Source organism: Gekko japonicus, unplaced genomic scaffold (assembly GCF_001447785.1).
Source record: "Gekko japonicus isolate JY-2015 unplaced genomic scaffold, Gekko_japonicus_V1.1 scaffold203, whole genome shotgun sequence".
NCBI lineage: Eukaryota > Metazoa > Chordata > Lepidosauria > Squamata > Gekkonidae > Gekko > Gekko japonicus.
Window position 1 is genome coordinate 650,423 of NW_015170280.1, and position 20,713 is coordinate 671,135.

General features: G+C 47.9%; 1 protein-coding gene across 1 annotated transcript in view; it reads right to left on the reverse strand.

Moving 5' to 3' along the window:
• The window catches only part of MACF1 (microtubule-actin crosslinking factor 1), a 373,337-nt gene that overhangs the window by 216,807 nt on the left and 135,817 nt on the right, over positions 1 to 20,713 (reverse strand). Inside the window, 1 exon segment of the mRNA XM_015417776.1 lies at positions 16,120 to 16,212. Coding sequence (XP_015273262.1) covers positions 16,120 to 16,212 — 93 coding nt within the window.

Consider the following 20,713-nt stretch of genomic DNA (forward strand, 5'->3'; position numbering starts at 1 on the left):
GTGCCATCAAGTTGGAGCCGGCTTATGACAACCTAAAGGGTTTCAAGGCATGAGACTTTAAGAGGTGGTTTACCATTGCCTGCCTCTGCATAGCAACCCTAGAATTCCTTGACTGTCTCCCATCCAAATACTGACTGGGGCTGACCATACTTAGATTGCGAGATCTGACAAGATTAGGCTAGCCTGGACTATCCAGATCAGAGCCAGTGAAGAAGGTGGACTATAAATAAAGTAAATAAAATAAAAATTAAAAAATCTGGGTGAACTCAAGCTCTGCCTGGTGTTCACGTCTCAAGTTACAAATATTTATGACCCCCACATGGATTTTCCACCTCAGAAGAAAAAAGTTCCCCCAATATCTTCCTGCCAAGGGTTGCCAGATCCTCCTGGCCACCGATGGGGGATGGGGCATAGGGTTGCCAGGTTGGGAAAGTCCTGGACAGTTGGGAATGGAGCCTAGGGAGGGCAGGGACCTGAGTGGGGTACAATGCCATAGAGTCCAACCTCCCAAACCTCTGTTTTCTCCAGGGGAAGTGATCTCTGTAGTGTGGAGACAAGCTATAATTCCGGGGGATCCCCTGGAGGCAGGCATCCCTACTTCCAGCCCAACCTGGAAAGCTGTGGACTCTTCAAGGAAGAGATGTTGCTTAGCATATTGAACAAGGCAACCGAACAAACATGTGTTTTCTGTCTCCAAGCAGCTAATAATTCTGCGGTGCAAAAGGTCTAGCCAGAGTGCTCTGGATCATGCAGCTGGGTTTCATTTACCCAGTAAACTGAAGCTCAGTTCAGACGAGACTAAGGAGCTGTGGTTTGGTGCAAGCCCTGATCAGGGCCTGGGAGACTGCCGACTCCGGGGAAGGACTGCACCCCCCTCCCCCCCGCCCAGTTTGACCCAGACTCATAGATGGAGGAGCAAATCGTCAGCTTTTTTTGTCAGCTAAGGCCTTTCCTCAAGAAGTGGGATCTAGCCACAGTGATCCCTGCACTGATCACCTCCAGATGCAGAACATGGCTGTCCATTTAATGGTTGGAGTTGTGTGTGTGTGTGTGTTTTATATGCCATCAACTTATGGCGACGCTACAAATTAATGACTTCTAAGTAGGACTGCCAGGTCCCCTCAGTTTGCCAGTGGGGGGATTTGGGGGGCATTCCGGGGGTGGGCAGGGATGTCACTGACTTCATGCAGAAGTTATATCATCATGTCAGGGACATTGCACACCAATGCTCTGCGTTTTGGGCAAAACTCTATGGATTTTTTTGCCCCAAAAGTAGAGTGTCACTGCACACCGTCCCAGTGTGATGACATCACTTCCATGTGACATCATCACGACATCCCTGTTTGGGGGCAGGCTTCCCCTGCCAGCCAGAAGCCCAAAAAATCAGGGGAACCCCCGCCAGACCGGGGGTCTGGTAACCCTACTTCTAAAACATCCTATAATTGACAGCCTTGCTCAGGTTTTCCTCTTTTCCTACCACCTTCAAGTTTTCTTAGGATTATTGTCTTTTCCAGTGAGTCTTGTCTTCTCATAATGTGACCAAATTTAAACAGCCTCAGGGTAGTCATTTAATGGGTGGGGTTAGTTATCACCATATCCCTCTGATTTTAAAAGACCTACACTGGCTACCAGTTTCTGTGTGGACCCAATTCAAAGTGCTGTTTTTGACTAATAAAGCCCTACATGATTTGGGACAAGGAACTGAAAGGGCCCCCTCCTCCTCTTCAGGCAAGGTCGTCATCACAGGCTGTCCTCAACGTCCTTCTTCTGAAGTTTTGATTGATAGTGTTTGATTTTATCGTAAGCCACCTCAAGCACTTAAATGATTCATTGAAAACTGACGTAATTTTGTTATAGCAATCAGTCATTCAGAAAATATTCATGGTTGTTCAGGAAACACTTCAAACTGGCAAGTTATTTAAATGTCAGTCTTCCCCTGGCAACTTAAATCAATATATGTTGATGTTGGCCAGGCTATGAGACAGAGATAGTTCTGGCGGCTTTAGTTGATGACCTCTGTCCAGTTATTCCTACTGGATCTGTCTGCAGCCTTTGATACAGTAGATCATGCCATCCTGCTGAGCCATCTGGAGGCAGAAGTAGGGATCAGGGTATGTGCCTTGGGATGGTTTAAATCATTCCTCATGGATCAGATTCCAAGGGTTGCAGTTGGAGATCAGTTATCATCAGTTTGGGAGTTATCTTTTTTTTTGTATTTTTGCACGTGTGTGTGTGTGTGTGCCTATGCCTGGAAGTCACGGTGACCTCTGGTGACTCTTACTGGGGCACAGAGGATGTTCAGAGAAGTCGCTTGATAGCCTGCCTCTGGCCTCTCAGCCCTGGTATTCTTTGGAGGTCATCCATCCAAATACTTGCCAAGGTTGACCCTGCTTAACTTCTGAGATCTGACAAGATCAGGGTTGCCTGGGCTGTCCAGATCAGGGCAGTGTGGGAGTTATCTTGTGGGGTTCCACAGGACACAGTCTTATACCCCATGTTATCGAACCTCTATGTAAAACCTTTATAGCTGTAGCTTTGAAATTGGATGTCATCAGTATACTGACAACACCCATCTCTGTCTCACTCTATCCAAAGCCTCTGATGATGTCATAGAGGTCCTGAGCCACTGCGGTCAAAACAGCTGAAAATGAACAAATTAACAGAGGTCCTGTACCTGGGTTGTGGGGGTTTGGAGGTGGGCACCAGGCTTCCCACACTGGAAGGGACACCTCTGGTGCCAGCCCAGTCGGTTAAGAGCCTGGGAGTAACACTGGATACCTCCTTATCTATGGAGGCCCAGGTTGCTGCAGTCACCAGATCTGCATTTTTTCATCTTAGGCAGATCAGGCTACTGAAGCCCTATCTCTCCCCCCGGGACTTAGCTACGGTGACCCATGCAATGGTCACTTCCAGACTTGATTACTGCAACTCACTCTACGCAGGCTTACTCTAGAAGCTGATCCGGAAATTACAACTGGTACAAAATGTGGTGGCATGGCTGCTGACATCGACGCCTGTGCAGGCTCACATTCAGCATGTGCTTTGTCAGCTGCATTGGCTGCCAGTTGAGTACCGGATCCGCTTCAAAGTGTTGGTAATAACCTTCAAAGCCTTATACGGCCTGGGACCACCTCTTCCCATATACGCCTGGAGAGCATTATGCTCTGAGAGTCAACATCTCCTGGTGATCCCTGGCCTAGCCTCGACCAGGGCCAGGGCTTTTTCCACCCTGGCCCCCACCTGGTGAAACATGCTCCCTATTGAGATCAGGGTCCTGCAGGATCTTATTTAATTCCACAGGTCCTGCAAGATGGAGCTGTTCCACCAGGCCTTTGGCTGAGGTAGTGGGCATCCACATATGGCCCCCCGAGGTTACAGTCTCCCACCTACTGATAACCGGCCATACCTAGTTACATCAATGGGCCGGATTCTCCCTACAGCAAGTATGACTATTGATTTTTATACGTTTTAATGTGTTTTACATTTTATTGTATTTATCAAAATGTTGTGACCCGCCCTCAGCCCGTTTACGGGACGAGTGGGATATAAATGCGAAAAATAAATAATAATAAAAAATTGCAAAAGTCCCCAACTTGGTGCCTGTGGGCACCATGGTGCCCGCCAATACCTTACTTGATGCCCACCAAGTGGTTTCAGAAAGTGGGTGGAGCCAGATGGGGCTCTTGCCCAGCATGGCTTCTGATGGGCCACTGGAGATCTGATTGACTGTGCAGATTAAATAGCTGCTGCCAACGCTGGTTTTATTTTCTCTCCCAGTGTATTTTTAAAATTACCCCTCTTCTCTCTAGCACTTGGACTCCCTTTGGGTGTATGTATGGCTCCACCTCCCTCGGCAGCTATTTTGTGGTTTGCCCACCACCCTGTGTCAGAACTCCAAGGGTGCCCACACAGCCTCAAAAAGGTTGGGGACCTCTGGTTTACTGGATGTCCCATCCTGTCGACTGTATGGATTTAAACTTTGTAATCTGTCTTAAGTTTCAGTGAGAAAGGCAGAATATACATAATGTAAATACATTAGTATGCTGGTATTTGGCGAATTAGATACAGAGATCTGTATTCTGGGTTGGTCTGACATAAAAAATAGACCACTTACCCAAGTTTTTAGTTCTTACAGTTAGAAAAATAAATCTGGAAGTGTACAGACAATTCCTGATGAAAATTTGAGAAGCCAGGCTGAGATTCGCAGCACTGGAGAGTGGGGCTTCCGAGTTCTGTCTCGCCCTTCCCACACAGGCAGCAAAATGAATGAATTCAACAAACAAACCAGAAATATGAATAATTTATTTATGCTGCAAAAATGTGGCTTTTCCTAGCACAGATCAGTCATTTCTTTTTATATTCAGCCTCTTTCTTGGTATGCCTAAATTAGATACTGGGATTTGTATTCCGGGTTGGTCTGACACCTCAAAATTTGAAACTGGCTTCTCTGTTTCCAAATGTTCAGTCCTTTCTGGCACCTCATGCTTCCCAGCAGGACAACTCAATCAGCTGCCTCACTCTACTCTCCCCCAAAGCATGATGTTTTGCCACCCAAGCTAGAGTTAAAGGGACTGCTGACAAGTAGATTTGTCCTACAGAAACCTGGCCATTTTAACCAAAATTGATGAGGAACTTCCTTGAAATTGGTTCACCATCTGATTTCTTTGTCCATTCAAGAAGGCAAAGTGAGCCAAAACAGAACATCCCTCCATCCATCCCCTGGCAACATTGGGCCTCTTTGATTCACCTTCTTCTTTGTTCCGGAATCAGTAGCCATGCAAGCCAGTGTTTTCAACCAGCTCATGAAACCCTGTCCACATAGACATTTGCTCCCAAGGAGACCCCATGCATCAGCCACAAAATATGCGTCCATTCCAGCGGATTCTGGGGCATCCCTTTACTTCAGGAGAAACATCAGTTGGACCAGACAGGCTTCCCCATTTCTCAGCACAGAACTGCGAGGGAATCTGTGTGCCCTAGAGACCCCCAACACTTGCTCTCTGCAAGGGCAGACCACTGAAGGCATGAAGCAGGCTTCCTGCGGTCATCTTGGATCCTCTCACTCAGAGGCTCCAAAACAAAGTATGGAAACCATTGATAACACCTGTTAGTGATCCAAGACCAGGGATTGGTCATGGACCATGCTAATAGCCTCTGACTCTTGAACGAGTGCCTTTCAAACACAGAACCATGAACTGAGAGTCAATTCTCAACCTTGCACCTCTCACACGCTGCAACCTATGGAGGTCATGAATACCAAAAACACCAACTGAGGTCAGGCCTCCCTCAGAACAGACTCATCAATGGCTGGGTTCATCATTTTGTTCCCTCAGACTGCTGCCAACTTGAACAGGCACCCAGAAAGAAACAATTTCCAGAAAAATGCTCCAAGGCATGTTGAGTAGAGACAAGATGGTGCAAAACAACCACTTAGTCCCTTGGCACGGAAGAGGGAAGATACTTTTAAGGGTGCGGCATACAATCCTAGTGACAAGACTTGGTATTCTCTCAAGGGATTTGGGGTGGTGCACACCTCTAGGACAGCATAGCACAGCTGCCTGGGAAAGCAACCCTCTCTCTCTTTACAGACCAATGAAGCACACCCCCTTCAGCCGCCTCTCTTTCCCAAATCAGCCTTGACTGGCTGCCTAACTCAGCTGCACCAAAATGGTAAAATTCCCCCAAGCTAATAGACAAGCCCAGTAGATACTCCCCTCCACCTTGTGCTTCAAAACCTCACCACCCCACAATTGGAGCCTGCAATTTTTGACGGAGGAAAGACTAAGAGGGGAGGGAGCTTTTTACTTCATCTCTCCCGGCTTGACAGTCTTCTAACCCCACAGTTCCATTCACTGATGATACCTTGGCAGTGGTGGAAAATGCTGTCAAGTCACAGAGGACTTATGATGACCCCGTAAGGTTTTCAAGACAAGACAAGACCAGAGGTGGTTTGCCATTGCCTGCCTCTGCACAGCAACCATGAACTTCCTCGATGGTCCAACCAGAGCCAACCTTGCTTAGCTTCCAAGATCTGATAAGATTGGGCTAGCCTGGGCCATTCAGGTCAGGGCCACGGCACCTTATAGTTAGGAAACGTGTGCTGATAACCAGTCTAGCTCTGCTCTGGAGGCCATGAGACCTGAAGTTTCCTAACTATTTCGTGACACCCCCTGCCAGTCAGGGCCGGCCTGTCATAGAGAATTTTTAGGCAGTGGCCTAGAGTGGCCCTTTAAGAGGGGGCGCCCCACGGCCGCTGGCCTGCCACCCCGCCCCTCCCTCGCCTAAACAGGTAGGCTGAGGCGACGCTGCTGCGACCCTGTGCAGCGGCGGCAGCAGAGACGGGCTTCCAGGCATACTCCTCTGGGGACTCTGCCCCACACAGCCCTCCCAGCCCTGCTCACCTCGCGAAGCCACGCTGTTTTGTTGCCCAGGCAATGCGGGGGGGGGGGGGGGGAAGAAGTATTAGTGGGAGATGACTGCGCAGGTGAGGCAGTGCGCGTGGGGTGCCTTTTCGCCACCGTTCCGTTCCATCCCCCGTTCCCGCCATTGTGACGAGGTGTGCTCAATGCCGGCAGGGTAACGACCTCTGCTGAGAGGCGGCGCGCAGCGGAGAGAGGAAGGAAGGAAGGCGAGGGGAAAGGTCTGCTTGTTGGCCCCAGAGCAGCGGAGAGCAGGCGGGGATGTGGCGTCTGGGACGGCGGAAGAAACCCAGGCCCTCCTCTGCCCTCTTAGGCTCCCAGGGCTGCCACCGCCTCCTCAGCCTAGTGCTGATGCTGGCGCTGGCGCTCCCCTCAGGTAAGAAGAGGCGCCTCGTCCCAGGAGTGCGTGGAGGCAACGGGGCCTCTCTGCCTCCCTCCCCTTGCTCAGAGGCTTGGGGGGGGGGGCTGTCACCAAAATATGTCGCCTCCAGAGCCATGGCAGTGAAATGCCCTTCTGTCTCCCTTTTGTTGCAAGCCTCTGACCCTCTGCAACTGCTGAGCTTTGTAATTGGGTAGTACTGCCTCTTTCCAAGGGAGTGCAGAATTTGCACGGAGGAAAGTCTTCCTTTTCTCCAGGCCCCGCCTGGAGGTTGGCAACTCCATAATTGTCATCATGCATTCTGGGGTGAAGCCCCTCAAATGAAACTTTGCTTCCTAGCTTATGATTATCTTCCCTCTTCTTCTTCTTCTTCCTTGGGGCTGTCATGCTGGGGCAGGGGGTGCTCCGGAGGGGGTGCCAGAAAATTGGTGGGCGTACGGGGGGGGAGGTAGCCTTGCCTAGTGTACAAAAAAACCTGGAGCCGGCCCTGCTGCCAGTAAACCCCCCCTCCCCACTACATCTAAAGCAATTTGATTTCCTGCTACACCTTCAGTCCCCTGACAAGTTGTAATGTGGCCTCCTTCAAGGGGCTATGATCGGCAAGAGAAAGTCTCTTAAGTTTCTGCATCATGATGCAGGACATAATTGCAGTGAGCAGATTTCTAAAGCCTGGAAGCAGGCCTAGTACTATGGTCCTCTGAGCACATACAATGTGCTCTTCCTGCTGCACACACATTACCTATGCATCTGGCATTCTGGAGCTAGCTTTCCCATTCAGAGGTGGAATTCAAGGCAGATACACCTCCCCCACCACTTCCAGGGTCCTCTGGCTCTCACCACTCTCTATCAGAGGGTAGCCCCTAACATCTGACAAGAATGCTCCTTAAAAATTAAATTCCAGAGAGACTTCTAAACAAGAGATCTACACCCCAATTTAAAACAAAAAGAATGATGACATTTTAAAAAGAGCACACCCCAGGTGGTTGGGTATCCTATTCCAGATCATGCCTCAGTTTTAGGGCTAGCCTCCTACTCCCCCCCCCAACACACACTAAACTTCCCAGCTTCATTATAATGCCCTGAATAGCTCCCTCTTCCAGTTCTGCACACCATTTCAATTAACAGTTACCGTACACAGTTGGGTTCGGACAGCACAATGCATGGAACAGCACCACATCAGAGAGCAAACATGGACTCTAAGCAGGGCATTAGGACAAACCCCTGGAACATCAGAGACATTTCTGGCTGCCAAAAAAGTAAAGACAGATTTAACACTAAGCAAAAACTTCCCATCACTTACAGCACAAAGCTTAAAGTGCCAAACCGGGTGAAGATACCTCCCAGCCTGACTTTCTGTCAGTCCATATTCATTCTGAGAGCACTCTGCCTGGAGACCTCAGCCCCAGAAGATGTAAAGTTATAATAAAGAAGAGAACATCACTGAGCAGATGCAGAGTGCATTCATCTGAAAACACCCAGGTATGGGGAGCAGGGCCCCCAGGGGTACATCTTCCCCACAGACATGAAGCTCAGCACCCAAAACCACAGATGAGCAAGGGTCCCAAGTATAAGCAGCAGACTCACTGGGGGTCATCTCTGAATAACTGCAATAGGGAAGCACAAAGCTAAGAGCATCTGGGAGTGGATCCAGGCTGACTCTCAGCCAAGACTCTACAAGCTCCCTTTTCACACCATGCCTTGAGGCCCAGAGCACAGGAACTGGAGCAGTAGAGCTCACTGGAGCACAGGCAGAGCGCCTTCTCCTGAACATCGAGTTCCCTTAACCAGCCTCCCGGGTGCTTGCTGTTGGGACAGCTTTGCAAATTAGCTCCCCAAAGTTAGTAGAGCCAGCATGCATCTATGCCAGCACACTGTGGCCTGCAGTGGGGAAAGCTCTGCCATTTTGCAAAGAGCTTCCCCGGCTTGATCCCCTGGAGGTAATTCTTACTCCTAAACAAGTGCCTGAATTAGGGAGCGAGGCCTCAAAAGAGCCAGAGGATGCTGCTCCCAGTCAGATATGTCGCAGGATGCTTCAGCTGTCACAAAGTACAGCAGCATTAAGACAGCTGGACTCTGTGGCCCTACACTCCTGTCCCCCAGACCCTAAAGAGAAGTAGATAAACTTGCACTAACCCCTCCTTCAGTTGGTGGCTTCAACTTCTCCTTCTTCAGCCTCCCTTTTGGGCCTTCTGTTCCCCCAAAAGACACAGGCCCATCTTCACTGATCATCATGGAGTTCTTGTCCATACCAGAAGCCTTGGCCAGGGGGTGGGTTGAGTCACTCCCATATCCCGAGGAGCATCGGAAAGTGCTCGAGGTCAACTCACTGAAGGAAGACTTGCTTTGAGAGGCATGAAGGTTTGCCCACGTGCCCTCTCCCTCCTTCCCAAAAGGTCCTTCTTGAGAAGATAGTGGCTGTTGAGGCTTCCCCAAGGCCTGGTTTTTGACCTGGTCCACCATGGGTGACGGGGTGGACAGCTCCGAGACAGTGCCCTTCTCTGCAGTCCACGAAGTACCCCACGTGGCACTTGACAAGCTTTCGTTCCCATCATCGCTAGTGTAGGCCACACGGGACTCTTTGGTCACAGTCGCTGCTGCCTCCAACCCGGAGTGCTCCCAAGACCTACACACCATCACGGTGCCTTTGTCATTCCCCTGTGCTTCTGCGGCAGAAGGCTCCGCTTGCAAAGGCACCAGAATGGCTTGGCTGTTGCCAGCTCCAGGCCTCTGAAAGGCAACCAGTTGGCTGGTGGCCTTCTTGCGGTTTTGCTCTGCTGGGTTGTCCAGCAGACGGGCAACAACAGTGGTGCCTTCTTCCGGATGATCCCCTGGGGTTCCAGAGCCGGAGGGCGGATGTTCAGGCACCAAGTGAATTTTCTCCAGCTTCCCTTGGAACCTCTCCCGCACTTGGACCACATGTCCTTGCTCCACGCCCCTCAGCTGCAAAGCGGGAGGAGCCTTCTTGTGCACGACAGTGCTTTGGTGCAAGCTCTCAATCAGGTCCTCTCCTTCCCCCTGTGAGGGAGCTGCTCCCAAGTTCGTCAATGCCTCTCCTTCTTCAGCAATCTCAACCCCTTTGGAGGGCTCCTTGGCCACCAGGTCAGCAGCACCCTCTGCCGTCACTGTCCTCTTCTTCCCCCTCCTCTTCCGTTTGAAGCGCACTTTTCTCTTGGGGGAGATGGGAGGGTGCCCTGCCTCGCCAGCTTGTTCTTTCGGCCGTTTAACACAGCCCAGAGAATTCCCCATCTCCCTGGCGCGCAGGAGACTGGCGACAATGCAGCTAAGCTGGCACCGGGCTCCAGGAAAAATCCCAACCTCCGCTTCATCAGATCAGATGCACATTTAGGAAAAAAAAATACACACAGTACTGCAGGCAATCCCTTACACACAAGCACGCACGCATACACACCCCAAGATTCTCCCTTTCAGTCGCGGCTGCTTCAGCCAGCCATCTTACGAGTCTGGGAGGAAGGAAGACACATTCAAAGCATCTCACTGCAGTTCAGAAATCACTTGACCTAAAAGCAGAGGGAGAGCGGATTGGCTGCAGCGTTCTCTCTCCAAATATGAGGTAATGGGAGCGCTCCCCTCGGTAAGGCAAACAGAAAGCCAGACAGAGGCTGGGAGGCGACAGCGGGGAAGGGGGGGGAGAGGAGGAGGAGGACGCCCGCCGAGGGGTGTGGCGGGAAGACAGAGAGATGGAAATCAGGGGGGAAAGTTTTTTTTTAATTTTAACAGCACAACAACACGGAGAGAGATGATGAGTGAAGGTAGTGTTAAAAGGAGAATTTAAAAAAAAGATTCAGACAGGCTGTGTGAACCGACCGAAAATTGCCCTAAACCTCTGCATTCAATACTGAAGAAAGGGATTTGGGTGACAATCACTCAATCAATAGCAGGGTCAAGAAGATAAACCTCAGCGGAGCTGGGAACTGAGCAAGAAAATCCAAAGCCCACCTGCCCCTCAGTCTTTGATGCTGGTGGCTGAGAGACATGTGTGCAGCCCTTGACACTCTGTGCTACATTAAACATTTTCATGCATCCTGTTCAGATGAAGCAGAGGTGTTGGGGGATAGGACTGAACCCCTGGAATTTGCACAGAAAGATGCAGCTACTCAGACAGGCAGAGATTTAAGGCTTGCCATTTGCCTGGGGAAATTGGGTCGGGGGCTCGCTCTACCACTACCACAGCCCAGCCCAGAAATGGGTTTCAAAGCCAATCCCAGACTTCAAAGATTTTAAACCTGCATGCAGGATTCAGTCCTTTTTAAATTCAGCCTCTTTACAATTCCTTAGTTCTTTATAATTATTATTCATAGTAGTAATAGTGGTAGTAGTTAATAAACATAGGAAGTAACAGTGTTTCTTTGCCTGACCTGGCTGGCCCAGGCAAGCGCAATCTCATCATATCTCGGAATATAAGCAGGGTTGGCCCTGGTTGGATGGGAGGCCACCAAGGAAGTCCAGGGTCACTATGAGAGGCAGGTGATGGCAAACCACCTCTGAACATCTCTTGCCATGGAAACCCCATGAAGGGTTGCCATAAGGCGGCTGCACCTTGACAGCACTCTCCACCACCACCACAATGTTTTACCATTGATTTTTGAGCATGGTGTTTAAATAAATTTGAGGTACAGATCTCTGGTGTTCATCCCCCTGAAGCAATTTCAGTAGGCAAGTGCCTAGCAAAGAGCATCCCAGAACCTGTGCCTTTACTTCCCCACTGTAAGCCTGGGATTAGAAAGACAGCCTCCAGCCACTAGGGGGCAGGCTTGGCCCCCACAATCTTTAGAAAGTAGCCACTAGAGGAAAGAGGAGATGGCCACAGCTACAAGGGACAAAAATGAGACAGCAGGAGTGCCCTGTGAAAGCATGCATGGGTCAGCCCATTCTTAAGATTCGGTCTAACCCAGAAATGCAGTTCCTCTATGCAAGGGTGTGTTTACTACCCTCCCACAAAATTCTGAAGTGCAGCAATGATCTCTCTAGCATTCCAATTATTTTCCTTGTTGAATGGAATTGCATGTAAGAAGCATTAAATACTCTGTTGTCCAAAAGGAGAGTTTTTCCAGGGAGAAGCTTGCAACGACAGGCATCCCTGAAGTCACATCTCTTCTAGGAGCTTGTCTGAGCAACAAGTCTTTTGATTTATTTTTAGAACACTATAAATTAAATGGACAGCTCCTCATTGGTTGAGTGAGCATCTGGTTTCTTAAGACAGGTACTGAGACAGCCTTTCCACTTCCTTATCCCAAATCTGCGGGGGGGGGGGGGGGCTGGCTGTTTCCCCACTTCTTAAGGGGTATTCTTCCTTATCCACCCATTCTTCTTTTTTTTTAAAAAAAAAAAAAAGAAAAATAGCAAGGAAACTAATATTGAGTTGACATGGAAGCAGGAACACTTTATAAACACACCCACCCATGAAACACCATATACCCTTCCCAGCGATTTTTTTCACACACCTTTGTAAAAGGGTAAGGAATTGGTTTGTGGCTGGGGAGGAGGGAATTCATCCTGGTTGCCAAGGCAACTGGGCCACTAACACCTCCTTGCCTCATCCAGCCCTGCATATACTGCAGGTGGGGCAGGACCGGGGGGAGGGGGGGTTGTCATTCAGACTTTCTCCCTCCACACAGCTTCACTTACAGAACTGCCCCAAATGATCATGGAGAGCTATGTGCAACTTGAGCTGAACTGAAGTGAGTCTCACCGGTTGATGCTGTTAAACAGCACAGAGGATCAAGGGAAGGAAGCATAAGCCCAATTTCCTGGGCAACAGCAGGAGAACAATGCCTGCAGAAAGCAACATTCGTACCCCTACCATTATGACAACCAAGTTGGTGGCCAAGGAGCCCTCCAAAGGGGTTGAGATTGAACAAACTTCCTCCATAAATACTCCTGAACTCATTTCACAACTGATATGCAGCAGCTTGTAAGTTTTCTTTGTAAGATAACACCAGGTAAGCATCTGCTTAAATACCATTTCCCGAGTCCCAGGAATCCAGGTATGCTTCACAGCAACATCCTAAACAGAGTTACACCCTTCCAGGTCCACTGAAGTCAACGGGCTTTGAAGGGTGTAAATTGATGCTCAGGGTTGTGCTGTCAATGTCACTGCTCAATTAAAAATCCCAGCAAAATTAAAAATAGTTTGCCTCCCAATTAATTTTCTCCCCAGGATGCAAAAGGTGACAACCCCGTTACATTGTGAAAGTTTTGGAGGACATTTTTTAATTCAGCCAGCCAAGACCAAAAAACAGAAAGGAGAACATTTCGAGAGCAGGGTGACAGAAGGACGAAGTGGGCTTTAGGGGAAAGCAAGGGAGACCCAAGAGGGTAACAAACAGAGCTACATTGCCAGAATGAATCCCCTTAATTCCAGATAGAGAGGGAAGGATTCAGCAGCCAGCAACTGAGCACCACAGGGAATCTGTAACAGGCATTTAAAGCTCAACTTGAGCTCTCCCCCCAAAGCTGGCAGGCAGCCCTTTTCATCCCAATTTGGTGGGCTAACTCAGCAACCCTGAAGCACTTCCTGGGTACCAGGAGACTGGCAGCCATCTGCATGTTCACAGAAGCTCCTTGCCAGCCTCACCCTCTGCAGTCAACTCCCATCTCTCTCTCTCTCTCTCTCAATGCAGCAGGGCCACCTAGTGCTCAAATGCAGAGGGGGGGGGGGAGGGACAGAGATCTCTGCCAAGAGTGCTATTTGCAGAATTCTCAGTTGATTTTCCTTGACCAAGGAAGTAAAGAACCTTTGACTCAGGGCCAACCCCGATGCTAAGAGGGATGTGCAGATGAGGGCATCATGCCGCCAACTATCCTCCACCCCTCTCTATTTCTTTGGCTACTATTCACACAATGGAAGAGGGAGAAACTCTCAACATGGTGAAATCACATACTTACTTCTACTAGATTCAAGACTGACTTCGGATGTAAAGGAACTTTTCTGCTTTGGCAAATTGGGTCAGGTATGGGACAGGGTGTGATTTCTCCTGCAGCGCAAGACTTGTTCCGGGCTGGCCAGCCTGGTGAGGTCCGTGACTGGCAAGCAGCATGAAGGCCCATGATCTACCAGGCCTGGCCTCAATGCCGAGAAGTCTCTTGACTGCCTGCCTTTACCTGATTAACAACTTTCTGCAGTTCAAGCTCCAGCTTTCAATTGGCTCCAGTTCCCCCAAAGAACAGCAGGGACCCTGGACTGGAAGATGCCCATTACAAGCCTGGCTTCAGGCATAGCCTCCTGTGCTGGGTCAGCCGATCACCATGGATACCATGCACTGGAAACTGGATACGCAGTCCAAAATCAAGTCGAGCAACAGAACCAAAGGTTAAGAAAGCTGAGAATCAGTCAAAGGTTGCAGGAGCAAGAAGTGGAGGCTAACAGCCAGTATCAGGTCTGAGCATGCACGGTTGCTTCCACGCTGAGGCAGGAACGTGGGGGTGTTTATGACTAGGTCCTCCCTTCCCTGGGAATCAATCTGCCGAGACTCCCAGCCCCTCACGTTGCCTTTGCAAGAGCTGCAGTCTGGCACTCTTCCTTCGCTCTTGCACATTCAGCCGCTGGTGTGCCCTGCTTCTGGGACACTCAGGAGAACTAGGTGGGGATTCTGGCCTCAGGGTGTCTCCGCCTGGGGGTGCTGGGCCAGGCTCTGGATCAGTCTCTCCCTCTGGCTGCACCTTCTGTGCAGCTGCTGGGGCCTCGTCTCCCTCAGGTGCTGTTAAGGGTTCCTCTTCTGGGCTGACTCCAGAGGAGGCTGGGTTGCTCCATGCCTCTTCCCTGTCTGAGGAGTCGTCAGCCTCAGCAGAGCCTCCCCTTCTGCTCCAGCTAGGTTTGCCAACCTCCAGGTCGGGCCTGCAGATCTCCAGGAATTACAACTGATCTGCAGACTTCTGAAATCAGTTCCCCTGGAGGAAATGGCAGCTTTGGAGGGTGGAATCTACAGTATTATAACCTGCTGTAGCTGGCAACCCTAGGCCCCCAGCTTAGACCCCAAAATCCTACACAAGTTACCTGGGACCACTGACACTTCCAAGTACCTATCTGTAAGTATCTTCTGTCTGGTCTTTTTGTCCAAACAAACTGGGTAACCAGCAGATCATTCCCAACTTCATTTCTAATGACTTATCACAGCTGTTCCCAAATGGCTTTTTTATGCAGCAGGGGTATTTCCAGATTAAAAATATTTGTGAACACGTGTCTAGTAAAAGCAATATATGGGGTTTTTTAGGGTTTTTTTTTGAGGGGGGAGTCTTGGGTACTAAAACCTGTTTTAGTACCTATCTATCTTAGTAGTAGCTTTGTATAGTAAAAAAGAAAAATTAAGTATTTTTGTCTTCTCACACCAAACAGATTCCGACCCCTTCAGACAGCAGGTGGTATTGTGGAAGGGGTAGCCAACAGATGGGATCACCCCACCCGACCACGCGTGCAAGTGCCCCTCACAATGGTCACCCCGACAGAAGCGTCTCATTGACAGGGAACACCACTCAAAACAAATCTGTCTGAGCAGAAGGGAGCAAGAGAGGAACCCTCATCATCAGAGAAAGGGGGAACACAAAAGGCTATTTACACAGGCCCAAGGGAAGCACAGGCGCGGCCAAAGCTACCCCATGGGAGTGTTGTCGCCAGTGCCCTGATCCCACCAGTAAACCCAGCACAGCACCTGCCAGAGTGCCTCCCCCAGTCACTAAGTATACCAAGAAAGTGGTTCCATTTCTGTCACTCGGTTCATTTCAAAAAGCAATTCATGCTGTCTCACAATGTTCTCACTATGCATCCACGTCAGTACCAGGAAAAGAAAAGAAAAACCTCTATGAGATAATGCCCTTTCTTGCAATCCAGTACTACAAAGCATGCAACCATCAATTTGCACAACAATCTGGCTGCAAATCCGGTGAACTGATCAGGACCAGGAAATAGTGAATTAAATCTCCCATTCCACCCCTGCTATGACCACAGCAGAACAAGCATTCTTGTAGGCTAAGAATGCCTCCTCTATAGGGGGGGGAAACACTGCTTGACAAGGGGCCTAGGCCTTGAACATAGACTCAGAATTATCCACTGACCCATGAATTCATGACAGTCTCAGACGCTGCACAAAATCCCAGGATTTTAGGGATCGTAGAAACATTATTTCAAAATCCTTCCGGCGCCACAGCACAACCAATGAAATATCAATAGCACCACCCCACAGTCATTTCCAGTTAAAGGTGCACTTTATTATGCAGATGCAAAAGTTGTTGCCAAGACTGCAAAGTGCACTTTTTTTTTCTTTCTGGTCGATCTCCATCCCCAGAAGAGGGAAGCCAAATCCTTACCTGGAAGTGCAAGATAATTGTCCAGATGAGCCCCAAGGTGAGCTTCGGGTTCCCATCTGTGATGTCATCATTGCGAATGTTCACCAGCTTCACCTAGAAGAGAACCAAAGTAAAGATGTTCATGAGCTGCCTCTAGTAGGGAGTTGGTGAAGGGAAGCATAATTAACCTGAATAAATCAATAAATGTGACATCAGCTGTTATGTACTGAGATGGAATGCTACCTAGGACCTTGACCAAGCTTGAGTAACCAAATAATAGACAGCCAGGATCCTGGAAGGAACCAATGAAGCCAGAGTGGGAGTGTAAATAGCCTATCACTGTCTCTCTTTGTGTGTGTGTGTGTGTGTGTGTGTGTGTGTGTGTGTGTGTGTGTGTGTGTGTGTTGGGTGCGGCGTTGGGTGCACATTTAAGCAGGGCTGCGGTCCTGCTGAGGTTGTCTTAGAGTTTAGCTGAAATCACTAATAAACTATGAACTGATCACTCAACACGTCTGAACCCAGTATATTTCATCAGCCCAAGCATTTTCTGCAGCCTCCTCACTTACATCAAAGGCTGGAGTTAAATGAGCACAGGAAGCAACACACTGGGCAAAAGTTAGGTCCATGCAGTCCAGGACTCTGACTCCAGCCATGGCCAGCCTCTGGGAGCTCACAGGGAGACGGCTGGGTGGCCATGGACTTGCCCTCGCTTGCCTCCTCATTCCAAGCCAGATAACCATCTGGGCCTCTCTGGTAAAAATTGTCCAAGGCCTTGCCCAGGCCTGCCACTTTATAAAGTCTCTTAACTGGAGACCATTTTAGATTCAAGTCCAGTAGCACTTTAGAGTTCAAAAGATTTTTAGGGTATAAGCTTTGGAGAGTCGACGCTTTCTTCGTCAGATGATGGGATTTGACAAAGGAAGGTTTGACTGTCAAAGGCTTATGCTCTGAAAAACGTCTTTAGATTTTGGGGGGGGTATTTTTGGAATTGTTTGTGTGCGTGTGTACATGTGTGCCTGGGCCTGGAAGTCATTGTGACCTCTGGCAACTATTACTAGGACACGGAGGACATTCAGAGAAGTGGCTTGACAACCTGCCTCTGCCTCCCGGCCCTGATATTCTTTGGAGGCCTCCCACCCAAATACTTGCCAGGGTCAGCCCTACTTAGCTTCCGAGATCTGACAAGATCAGGCTTGCCTGGGCTATCCAGGTCAGATGCCCTGAAAATCTTGTTAGTCTCTAAGATGCTACTAGACTCCGTTCTACTGCAGACCAACACAGCTACCTTGTGAAATTTAGGGATGTCAGGGATTGCCCCCAAGATCCTTGGGGTTGGATAGAACTACTCTGCTGCCTAACTGGGCTTCTTTCTCTGCAGAACTCACAGACACTTTGAATACTACAGTTCTTATAGACATTATTAGTTGATCTTCTCTGCAAAGGTAGTCAACAGCAATGTACCTGGACCAACAGGGCCAACTGCCATCAGCAGACATCCCCTCCCACACCCCACCAACTTGTCTAACCCTCTTTTAAAGTCAACAAGGTTCATAATACTAAACCTCAGCTGCCACCCCACCTCCCCTGACCATGTCGAGGTTGCAAATTCCCTCTGTTTAAATTAAGTAGGACCTGAAGAAATTATTTCTTTTGCTGGTCTTAACTTACTGGCAATCGATTTCACTGGACAACTTCCGAGTTCTGCTTTGTTTTGTGAGAGAGAATACAGTTCGTTCTCTCTCTCTCTCTCTCTCTCTCTCTCTCTCTCTCTCTCTCTCTCTCTCTCTCCAACCCTTCCTGTACCTTCATAACATTTTGTAAACCCGGACCGGAAGTAGGTACGGCGCGGCGACGGGCGGCTTCTCGGGCGCTCCAAGAACGCCCAATCCTTTAACGTTCTTTCAGGGGACCCCGGGGAGACCTCGGTGGACCTCCTGGAGAGAGGACTATGCAGGGGACTCTGTTGCGGCCCCTCCCGCTCTTGGCAAGGCGGGGGGGTGACCGCTTCCTGTCCCGAAGCCGGAGCATTTTATGGAGTAGAGATCGCTCTACACAAGCTGCAACCATCCTTTTTTACCATTTTTGAAACTGAATTTCAATATGGGATATAGCAAGGACTTTGTAAGTACACGTCTTTCTAATCTTTAATGGTCTGGACATCGTTCGGCAAGCTACCCTTTGATTTTTGTGCCCAAGATGGAGGTGTATGAGCGGCCAGAGAGAGAAAGAGGCAAAGGAATATAATGGATGGTTGTTGTTTTTTTCTTGGGGTTTGAGAACTTTGTAGGACTTAAATTTCTGCTTGAATTGTTGGACAAATATTGAAAGTGGATGTCACTAAGTAGAAGTAACTTTATTCGAAGTAACTTTATTCCTAAAATGGCATTGTCAGCTGAGTCAGAGAAGGAGGACTTTGACAATGATACTTTGGTAGGAGAACTTACTTTGGATCAATTTATGAAGGTATTGAGGGAGGAAATTCAAAAAGGCATCAGACAAGCATGTGCGAATGTGATTGGAAATTTACAAGTGGCACTACAGGACAAAGAAAAAGAGAGAAATGAAGAGGAATTAATGCAGGACGGTTGTGATATGGGGGAACAACAGGCTGGCGGTTATAAAGGGACCTTTGTTAATACCCAGCCTGTCCCATTGATTGAAGCAAAAACAAAGAGGAGGGGTTTGTCATATACAGAGACAGAACAAACAAAAAAAGAGAGAGAAAATATGCCTGATAAGGAAGGGAGAAATGAAAATAAGAAGAAAAGGAAAAAGAGATCAAGACAAGATGTATGGAAAAGTAGGTTTGAAAAGACAATTAAGAGCATAATCAGGTGGAAATATAGAAGATAAAACGCTGATATAAGATCACATATAGCTAAACAAAACAGAAATGGGGGTTTACGGAAGCGAAATAAAAAGAAAACAAAGAGATTTAGATGACGTTCGTGGAAAGACGAGAGTGGAAACACAACTTGGGACCCAGTTAGATGGAAATACAGAAGAAACAATCCAGAAACAAAACTACAAGCATGCAAAGAGAAAAGTCATGTGGACTCATTGGAACAGGGAAAGCAAACTTCAGATTTATAGGAAAAAAATAAGCTGTATGAAGTCTGAGGGGAGTAAATATATATATATATATATATATATATGATTTTTGTTGGAAAAATAAATGGATGGCCTTGATGTATTTTAAAAGCAATGAATTTCTCTTTATGGTTAATCACTTATTTATGCATGTAGGATGGGAGCAATGTTTTGGTAATATAAGTGGAATGGGGAAGGTCACCCCCCCCCCCCATTCTTAGCTTTCATGTAAATTATTCTGTTTCTTATTATCATGTGTTGTCATTTTGGGATTGACATTCATTTTATTTAGCACATGTTCTTTACAATGTATTTCATTTCCTTCAGGTTCAAATAAAGCTTTTTTTTTTTTTTTTTGTTTTTTCCCCCCCCCCCCCCCCTCTTTTCTCCATACATTATTTTGTAGTAGTTAGAGTATAGGGGGGAAGAAAATTATGAGTCAGATTTAAATGGGGTTTTAGACATTTAGTGTAATATGTTTCATGGATTTGTGTTGGAAATGAAGTTATAATTCTATTGTACTGTAAAATTGATTATTTGGTTTATATGCCTAATGATTAGCCTTTATAATTCAGGGGTGTAAGGTAATTTTATAATAAATTCACAGGGAAAAATAATGTATTAAATGTGGGAAGGAAAAATAATGAATAGGCTGTAGTTTATAGAAAGACTAGAAATAATGCCCGTTGTGGAAATAAATACAACGGGATCTAGAAAGAGGCTCTGGGAGAGTGCTCTGGCTTTAGTCAAACAGTGTCAGTTTCCTGTGGCGACCTAAGCAGGGTCCACTAAACAGTCCACTGTTTTCTCCAGAGGGACTGATCTCTGCTACCTGAAGAGCATTTGTATGTTTGAGTTATCTGTAGCCCTCACCTGGAGAGTGGTAACCATTGTTACCCATTCTCCTCTCCCCTATGAGGTATGTTATGCAACTGAAAATCCCAACTGCCTTGCGGGGGGGGGGAGTTTGAGGTGTGGAATGGACTGAAGTCCAATCAGCTTCCATATGCAAAAGACCAGGTTGTCACAGCAGTTGTGGTGTGGGCAGGACCCGGGCTTTGCCTTCTGATTGGTGGCAATATATGCTGAGGAGCAGTGCCATCAGCCATACACTAAGGGAGTGCATTTTAGAATTAGAACTTTGGCACCCACTATTCAATTATATATAAGGAGAGATAGCTTGTTTGATGTGTGGGTTATATTGGATTATATTGGGAGAAGGAATGGATCTTGGTCTACCCTACCATAGATTACTTTATTTATTGTATAGAGGTGAAATTAGTAGGTTAATTATGTGTGTTAAGGTTTTTTGGGTGAATAGGGAATAAAACCTATAGTTAATGTTTGTTATGAATGCCTAATAGCTTAAAACTTGAAAGAAGGTAATTATCAAGTGGAAATTGTAAGAATTTCAAATGGAGAGTCTAATGTCTATAGAGAAAGGAGGAACTAAAGAGTACAAGAAGCAAGTTAATAGATATTAGTAAAGTTAGAAAGGCGTACATAAAATGTTAAATCTGTGTCT